This window comes from Galeopterus variegatus, unplaced genomic scaffold, assembly GCF_000696425.1.
Source record: "Galeopterus variegatus unplaced genomic scaffold, G_variegatus-3.0.2 Scaffold4513, whole genome shotgun sequence".
Lineage (NCBI taxonomy): Eukaryota > Metazoa > Chordata > Mammalia > Dermoptera > Cynocephalidae > Galeopterus > Galeopterus variegatus.
This window is the reverse complement of record NW_007730624.1, coordinates 25,225-35,190: the sequence shown is the minus strand read 5'-3', so window position 1 is coordinate 35,190 and position 9,966 is coordinate 25,225. Positions and strand designations below refer to the sequence as shown.

The window sequence follows — 9,966 nt, the reverse complement described above, 5'->3', positions numbered from 1 at the left end:
AGACAACCCAACAACTAGCAAGAACTGAAGAAGCGAATTTGCCTGAATTGTTGTGGCATTTACAAAGGCCAAAAACTAATATTTCCTTTTAAGCAAAGAGAGAAATAAAGAAAATGACAGTTTTTTTTTAAAGGCAGGGAAATAAAGTATAAAATTATGTTTAGATCCAACCAATATTTCCTAAAATGTCGGAATATGGTAATTTCTTCCCTGAAAGATTTAAGTATTTTCAGGAAGTTGGAGGACGAAATAATTTCTATGTAAGCATATTAGATTATTTTTAAGATAGAAAATCTGAAGAATCCATGTTTTTGTTTTTCTTTACAAAAAGTCATCTATTTATTTTTAAATTCTTATTTTCCATTATTCTTCAAAGTATGGGAATAAATTTTCTCTAACAGAGTTTATTATAAAAAAATCTGCAAAGTTGATTGTACTTTCCGATTAGCTGCCAGTATGAAATCAGAATATTTTCAGTTAAATAAAATTTGTAGACATTTTCAAAAACTTCTGGTGATGTGGTACCAGTTCCCTGGCTGACTGGGCCTTTGGTACATCAGCTATGAAAGTTTTCTTCCACAAGACTTCATATTGAAGGATTCTAGAACTTTGCCCTATTTCTCTTTATTGCAAGTTCTTCCATTGGCTGAGTTGTGACTTGTAAATTCTAATTCTGACATTACTTTTCTTCAGTCTAAAAATGATCTAACCTCTATTCTTAACTTACTAGAGCTGGATGGTACCTCCTTAAGATTCCTTTAAGATCAAAATGTGGTATATTCAAAAGTATCTTAAGTGTAGAATATCTATAATATATTTCATTTTCCAAGAGTATAAACTTTATCACTGAAAACATGGCAATTAAATTTCACTATTGTGAGTTATGGCAAACTATGGGAAAGACACAAACATATATTAAAACCTCTGAAACTGAACTGAGTTAAATTACATGAAAGATTTTTTACAGAATAAAATGTCATGAAGTGACTTCTCGCTATTACATGTTATTATGAGCCAACTCAGATTTCGTAAAAAAATACCTTTTCAATTAATGTGTTAATACGGTGATGATTGCAAATTAACAAGTGTGATTGTTCTGAATGGGAAGGATACACAGTCACAGGAACATTTCAAAATCTACCTGGAAGGCGTTGGGGGGTGGTGATTTTGATAATGTTAATAAGACAGGAAAAAACATTCCCCAGGGCACTTGTGGGTCATTCTTCCATGGAAGTCTTTCATAATATATTAGTCCATAAAAATAAGCTTACGGAAAATAAATTTGAATGTTTATGTCAGACCTGTGGAAAAATGTCAGCTTCTCAAATCCAAAACAACAGAATAACAACATAAAGAAAAATATTAAGAGATCCAGAGTTTTTGAAATTTACAACTAATATAATTGAACAGTAGAAAAACTAAAATAAAAAAGAGGGAAAAAAACAGACTGAGGAACTATAATATGGCAACGGGTTATTATAATGTGCAAAGTTATTATAAGTTACAAAACTACAAGGTACTAAAATATATGCAAAGGATAAGAACAAAATAAATACTTATAAAACTTATGGGAAAATGCTCAAATCGTAAGCAGAAAAATGCAAATTAAACCAGATTTAAGATATCCTTTTGTACCTACTATAAAAGCAACAAAAAATAAATGGAAATAAAGTAGTGCTGAGGTTGCAGCAACAAAATACAAGGTATTAAAAATACAACAAAGGATAAAAATAAAATAAAGTAGAAATAGAAAATACCACTATGGACATTAAATCGATAATAATACTTTTGAAAAGCAACATGACAAACTATATTTGGAGCCATGACAATGTTTATATCTTTGACTCATAATCTCTTTGCTAAAGGAATTCTCCTAAAAAACAGCAAAACAACAAATAAAATTGCAACAAATACATACAGCACTATCCATGAAGCCTAAAAATTAAAAACAACCATCAAAATCCTCAATAATAGGTACAAGACCTGAATTAGCCACTCTGGGGAGAGAAAGAAACATAACTCATGAGCCTGTCTTCAAAGAGACACGTCACATATGACATATATTTGAAAAGACTCCACTACGAGTGATACTTGCTAAATAAATGGTCCAGGCAATTCTAAATCAGAGGAGAAAGAAATCACTTCCCACTTCCCACTGGGCTATCAGTGAAGAGGAAATAGAATTCACGCTGGCCTTGGAAGCAATGGTAAGATTTCCACCGGCAGAAAAGGGAGAGAACATGTCAGATAAGAATAAAATAATAATAATAATATGCTCCACTGCATAGTACAGCAAAGGGAAATTTTGTGAGATGTCAATATATTTTTCTCAAAAAAATTAAAATGGTTCCACAGACAAACAAGTTAGATAAGTCTTTGGTAAGCAACAAGGTCACAGTTTATATGCATAATCAACCCCAGGTGTTAGAAAGACAACACTGGCTACAGTGACAAGGAAAGGCTGAAGATGGGACATGGGGAGACAGATGTCAAGATACCACCTAGAAAGCCATTAGAATAGAGCGGGAGAGCAGACAGAGAACTGAATTTTACACATCTACACTAGGGACAGAGCAGTGGATGCTATGAGGAGCACTTAGCAGATCCAGTAACCAGAACTGGCAATTGATTGGATGTGGGGCCTGCAGGAATATGAGTCAACAGAGACATTGAAATGATAATATTAAAACTTTGTCTTTGACCTACTTCCTACATATCGCCATAGTTAAAATAAGAAGGGAAACAGGTTTGGAAATTAATTTGTCTGTGCTCATATTGAATTTGAAGTTCCTAGGAGCCAACTGGTTAAAGATTTTTCAACAAGCAGTTAGAAATACAAGTCTGGAGTTTGGGAGTAAGATGCATTTGGCAGTCACAGCTACAGGAGTTGAAGAAAATGCTTAGCAACATGCCCACACTCGGTTGGAGATGAAATGCAGGGCAAGGGCAGTATTTAAATAGTACCTAGAGAGAGAGGAGCCACTGAAGGGAACTGAAAGGATTCAGGTGCTTAGAGCCATGGACATGAAGGGGTGGTGAGCATGTGGTTGGGGGAGGTCAAGACATCAGCATCCAATGCTTGCCAGAAAACGGTGGAGATAAGGATCCCTAAGAGATCCCTGGCCTGGCAAGTAGGAGGCCACATATGATCCCATAATAACCATTTTAGTTGAGTAGTGATGCTGGACTGCTTTCATTCACTCAAGTATTCATTCATTCTCTCTTTCCTCTTTCTTCCAGTGATATTGAGTTTTTGCAACTATCATGGTAGGCCATGAGGACTCCAATCGCTCTCTGACTTCCAGAGACTTAGGTGCAAAATATATTAGTATATTACAGTGTAATGATGTCCTCTTTCTTCCAGTGATATTGAGTTTTTGCAACTATCATGGTAGGCCATGAGGACTCCAATGGCTCTCTGACTTCCAGAGACTTAGGTGCAAAATATATTAGTATATTACAGTGTAATGATGCTCCTCTTCGGAGAGTAGGTTTTTCTGAGATTGTGGTCTCAGGGAACATGGAGCGGAGTGTTGGGAGAGCTGAATTTCACACCAAGTTCATCTTCACTCCAGAAATATTTGCCCAGGCCCAGTTGGCCAGCTGGGTCCTGGAGGGAGGCCCTGTAATTCCCTCCATCTGTCTCTTGTGCAGGTAGCAGGAAGCATGCCTTCCAGCCCCATTGGCGTTTGGGTTGCTCTCCCCTAACCGCATACTGGCAGAGCCCTCTTGTCTTCCTTTTAACCAGAGTTTGTATGGGATTCAAGGCTGAGGGGCTTCTCCCTTTTTCCTTCCCTTTATCCTTTGGCAGGAATGCCAGTCTGGTCACAGCATGACTGGACTTGAAAGGGTGCAGAGAAGCCTGGGGTTGGTGTGTTTATTTTGTGGGAATTCACATCTCTTTTCAGTGACTTGTCACACTGCCAAGATGCCTGTAGACTTGGCCTTTTTCCTTCTATTCAGAGGGTGAAACTTCCAGTAAATTAAAGGGGAAGAATGAACATAACATCTTTCTGCATCAGCTTTGATTTTTGTGCCCTGTCCTTTGTGTGACCTTGGAAAATGAAAGGATAGATAAAACATTAAGGAATATATTCCACATTCACTCTAATAAAGATCAGATGCAAAGTCAGGTGCATGACCATCACCAAACCATCCCTTTGAGGGCTGGTGGTGTTGCAGGGAAAATATGCCACGATCTCAGGGCTCGTCCTAACACAGCCGCGGGTTGACACCTCACTCAGTTCTTGAGTCACTTGTGCAGCATCTGCAGGGGCAGGGGTACTTCAGTCGGTTTCCCACCCAGAATTGATCTTTACTGAGAAGTGGCCAGAAATATTCCTTGGTGGACTCCTGTCCACCAAGGAGAGGGTGGGGGAAGTGGCAGGTGACAGTACTATCTTCACATCTAGGGACTAGCAAATTGTGGCATGCTTGCCACCGTCTTCTTTGTCCCTATCTTTTACCACAAAATAATGCCTTCTCTGAGAGACTGCTGTCTTAAAAGTAATAATGAAAGCTCACAATTATGGAGCATGTGTCATGCACTGGTCAGAGTTCCTTGTTCCTTGTGATATGAATACATTTAATTCTCACAGTCATCCTAGGAGGTAGGAACCGATATCCTTATACTAAGATGAGAAAAGTGAGGCACAGCGTGGTTAAGTGATCTGCTCAAAGTCACACAGCAAGAAATGGCATTTAGGGTTTGAACCCAGGAAGGCTGGTGCCAGAGCTTGAGCTCACAGGTGCCGCAAAGATGCTAAATGCTATGAATGTGACCCCTGTACAAGATAACTCTTGTGCTCATCTTAATACAGTGGATTATTTTTTGACATAGCAAAAGGGTGGAGAGTTTAGTGTAAAGTTAACTACAAACCATAAGTTATTTCCATTGCTGTAAGTAGCATTTAAATGAAATATTACTGTATTAGCTTCTTGAAAATGAATATTTTTAATCTTGACTTAATTCCAAGAATGAAAGGCGCTGCTCCCAGAAACTTTAATATTTTCATTTGCCCTCAAATACCTTTTTCCCCAATCAATATGAAGTACTGAAGATTGAATATTCTGATGTTTAAAAATGACTTTTGGTTAGAGTACAGCCTTGTAATACCAAGGTCAAGGGTTCAGATCTCCATATCAGCCAGCAAAAAAAAAAAACCTTTGAAAAAAATACCTTTTTTTTTGATTGAGTGGTAACTTTAGTCCAGTGTATGAGTTCACATATTGGCTGCATTTATTTTTTGAATTTTCAGTTTAAACAGATTTTTTTCCTAATTCATAACACTGACAATTAGCATGCAGCTGCACTTCGGGTTTAAATAGCTGGAAATTCATTTAGATTTGCCTCTTTGTCAATTATGTTTTTGCTTAGTCGGTTAAAATGCAAACCATTGCTTCATATTCATCATTAGGCTCATATCTCACTTTACATACTAATTTTATGTAAACGCCAGTGCTTGTTATTAGCTTTTCATTTCCCCTTCCAATATGATGATGTTTGAGTCTTAAATGCTTTTAGTGGGTGCAGTGATGAGTGTATTTGAGTTGTAATTGTTTTTTTAGTCTGAGGTCAAATGAGAAAGAACAAACTTAAAAAACAATTACAACTCAAATACACTCATCACTGCACCCACTAAAAGCATTTAAGACTCAAACATCATCATATTGGAAGGGGAAATGAAAAGCTAATAACAAGCACTGGCGTTTACATAAAATTAGTATGTAAAGTGAGATATGAGCCTAATGATGAATATGAAGCAATGGTTTGCATTTTAACCGACTAAGCAAAAACATAATTGACAAAGAGGCAAATCTAAATGAATTTCCAGCTATTTAAACCCGAAGTGCAGCTGCATGCTAATTGTCAGTGTTATGAATTAGGAAAAAAATCTGTTTAAACTGAAAATTCAAAAAATAAATGCAGCCAATATGTGAACTCATACACTGTACTGAAGTTACCACTCAATCAGAAAAAAAGGTATTTTTTTCAAAGGTTTTTTTTTTTTGCTGGCTGATATGGAGATCTGAACCCTTGACCTTGGTATTACAAGGCTGTACTCTAACCAAAAGTCATTTTTAAACATCAGAATATTCAATCTTCAGTACTTCATATTGATTGGGGAAAAAGGTATTTGAGGGCAAATGAAAATATTAAAGTTTCTGGGAGCAGCGCCTTTCATTCTTGGAATTAAGTCAAGATTAAAAATATTCATTTTCAAGAAGCTAATACAGTAATATTTCATTTAAATGCTACTTACAGCAATGGAAATAACTTATGGTTTGTAGTTAACTTTACACTAAAATCTCCACCCTTTTGCTATGTCAAAAAATAATCCACTGTATTAAGATGAGCACAAGAGTTATCTTGTACAGGGGTCACATTCATAGCATTTAGCATCTTTGCGGCACCTGTGAGCTCAAGCTCTGGCACCAGCCTTCCTGGGTTCAAACCCTAAATGCCATTTCTTGCTGTGTGACTTTGAGCAGATCACTTAACCACGCTGTGCCTCACTTTTCTCATCTTAGTATAAGGATATCGGTTCCTACCTCCTAGGATGACTGTGAGAATTAAATGTATTTATATCACAAGGAACAAGGAACTCTGACCAGTGCATGACACATGCTCCATAATTGTGAGCTTTCATTATTACTTTTAAGACAGCAGTCTCTCAGAGCTCCACCCTTTTGCTATGTCAAAAAATAATCCACTGTATTAAGATGAGCACAAGAGTTATCTTTTACAGGGGTCACATTCATAGCATTTAGCATCTTTGCGGCACCTGTGAGCTCAAGCTGTGGCACCAGCCTTCCTGGGTTCAAACCCTAAATGCCATTTCTTGCTGTGTGACTTTGAGCAGATCACTTAACCACGCTGTGCCTCACTTTACTCATCTTAGTATAAGGATATCGGTTCCTACCTCCTAGGATGACTGTGAGAATTAAATGTATTCATATCACAAGGAACAAGGAACTCTGACCAGTGCATGACACATGCTCCATAATTGTGAGCTTTCATTATTACTTTTAAGACAGCAGTCTCTCAGAGCAGGCATTATTTTGTGGTAAAAGATAGGGACAAAGAAGACGGTGGCAAGCATGCCACAATTTGCTAGTCCCTAGATGTGAAGATAGTACTGTCACCTGCCACTTCCCCCACCCTCTCCTTGGTGGACAGGAGTCCACCAAGGAATATTTCTGGCCACTTCTCAGTAAAGATCAATTCTGGGTGGGAAACCGACTGAAGTACCCCTGCCCCTGCAGATGCTGCACAAGTGACTCAAGAACTGAGTGAGGTGTCAACCCGCGGCTGTGTTAGGACGAGCCCTGAGATCGTGGCATATTTTCCCTGCAACACCACCAGCCCTCAAAGGGATGGTTTGGTGATGGTCATGCACCTGACTTTGCATCTGATCTTTATTAGAGTGAATGTGGAATATATTCCTTAATGTTTTATCTATCCTTTCATTTTCCAAGGTCACACAAAGGACAGGGCACAAAAATCAAAGCTGATGCAGAAAGATGTTATGTTCATTCTTCCCCTTTAATTTACTGGAAGTTTCACCCTCTGAATAGAAGGAAAAAGGCCAAGTCTACAGGCATCTTGGCAGTGTGACAAGTCACTGAAAAGAGATGTGAATTCCCACAAAATAAACACACCAACCCCAGGCTTCTCTGCACCCTTTCAAGTCCAGTCATGCTGTGACCAGACTGGCATTCCTGCCAAAGGATAAAGGGAAGGAAAAAGGGAGAAGCCCCTCAGCCTTGAATCCCATACAAACTCTGGTTAAAAGGAAGACAAGAGGGCTCTGCCAGTATGCGGTTAGGGGAGAGCAACCCAAACGCCAATGGGGCTGGAAGGCATGCTTCCTGCTACCTGCACAAGAGACAGATGGAGGGAATTACAGGGCCTCCCTCCAGGACCCAGCTGGCCAACTGGGCCTGGGCAAATATTTCTGGAGTGAAGATGAACTTGGTGTGAAATTCAGCTCTCCCAACACTCCGCTCCATGTTCCCTGAGACCACAATCTCAGAAAAACCTACTCTCCGAAGAGGACCTGCTATCCTCATTTACACCTTAGCATACACTTAATCCCAGTGATTTCTCTCCAAGTCATTTTAATTTGATTATGGTTTCGGCCGTGACAGGCTTTATGCTTTGTTCAAATAGGGTTGGCCCTGAGGCAAATGTAGCCTAGTGTGGGCGGCCTACTCTGCTTGCACAGGATACTAGGCTCCATCCATGGATCCAAATAGTCCTAAATGTCCACAGCGTTAAACGTCTAAAACAGACAATTACTGTTAACCAAAATTGGACTTAAAAAAATAAACCAAAAAGGTTCATTCCTTCATATCCTCAAATACCACAGAAAGACAATAATCCCTTAAACTTAAAATGAAGCATCACAGTGCAAAGCATTGTCAAAAAACCTAATTTCCGGTCCATCATCACCACTAACTTACCATGTAACCCCAGACATGTCATTTGAATTTTCTGGGCCTCAGTCTCCGGTGATGAAATTAATGAGTTTGAGAGCCATCTAAGGTTCCTTTCTACTCTAAAATTTCATGACTCATTAGTCATTTTCAGTGCAAGTACTTTCAGACATCGTGACAGCAAAAGTTCAATTTGCATCTAGAAGTGAGTATGAACTATGCGATCGAAGACATTAAATTGGACTTTTAAAATTAATGTAGCACGGGTGTGATCTACTCTAAAATTTCATGACTCATTAGTCATTTTCAGTGCAAGTACTTTCAGACATCGTGATAGCAAAAGTTCAATTTGCATCTAGAAGTGAGTATGAACTATGCGATTGAAGACATTAAATTGGACTTTTAAAATTAATGTAGCACGGGTGTGGGAAAGAAAATAGAAACTGCTGTAGAACTAGACCATTTTTTGCTCGGTCCATTATTATAAGCTAGCTGACCTAACATGATTAATTACTTTTTTTCCTTTTTACACTATACTACAGCAAACTCAAACGTGTGAAACAATACGGCTCAGAGCCACCAGGTTGAATGCAACAGCTCAGAGGTCAAGCGGAAGACGGCTAGAACCCCCGGGGTCTGCGCAGGAACCTGCAGGGTCACTTGGGGGTGATCTCAGGGCTCACCTTCCACCAGCTGGTCCAGGCTGGAGATCTTCTTGAGCCCATCGATGGTGTAGATTGTTCTCACTCCCTGCGGCAAGTTCACGTTATCCGACAGAGTTCGGGTCAAATCAGCCAGCAGAGCCTCAAAAGATCGGAAGCGGTCCGGGGAGATGGCGTACACAATCCCTTTGAAGTAGCGGTCTCCGTTGCGATAGAAACGCACTTTCTTGGCCTTCTTCTCGGAGCTGAGCGTCTGCAACGTGCGGGTTCGGTAGAAGCTGCAGTGGGCGCTGTGCGTGGGGCTCGGCAGGCCGTTCACCCGCGACCCGCGGCTGTATCTCTGCGCCTTGTCCCGCTCGTCGAAGTGCTCCAGCTCCATGTCTCTGCCGAACGACATGACGGGCTGCAGGTCGAACCTAGGAGCCCCAGAAATAAAAGCAGACACACATGCCCATGTTATATTAAGATCGTGGTATGAGGAGCTGAACGATTAGCTCAGCTGTTTAGAGAGCCGCCTTGTAAGTGCAAGGTCAAGGGTTCCCATCCCTGGACCAGGAAGAAGAGATCAAGTAAATGGAAACTGTAATGTGCACAAGACACACCCTGAGTACGTTCAGTGCAATAAGCATACAATGAGCTCCAATTAGCGAAACTCCCCTCCCCTCTTTTCAAAGTTTGATGGAATTTGAATTAAAGCCAAAAAAAAAAAAAAAAATATGATTTGAAAATCTCTGCTGGGGAGCAGCTGGGTGGAAATACTGCCATGGTCGATGACATATTTTAACAGGAGTTATCAAGTGGGAGGAACTAGAAGAGGCAGCCCCCAGTGGAAAGCGAGCATTAATCGCAGGGGCCGGCCCAGTGG

General features: G+C 39.8%; 1 protein-coding gene across 1 annotated transcript; it reads right to left on the bottom strand.

Annotated features, from left to right (window-relative positions):
• Positions 1–9,111: 9,111 nt before the first annotated feature.
• On the bottom strand, positions 9,112–9,480 carry LOC103603233 (serine/threonine-protein kinase DCLK1-like). Its single transcript, XM_008587725.1, has one exon. It carries the CDS (start codon positions 9,478–9,480, stop codon positions 9,112–9,114), a length of 369 nt encoding a protein of 122 aa, XP_008585947.1.
• Between the last annotated feature and the right edge of the window lie 486 nt (positions 9,481–9,966).

Excerpts from the sequence above, each read along its gene's own strand:
- LOC103603233 (XM_008587725.1), bottom strand. The coding sequence starts at position 9,480 with ATGGAGCTGGAGCACTTCGACGAGCGGGACAAGGCGCAGAGATACAGC.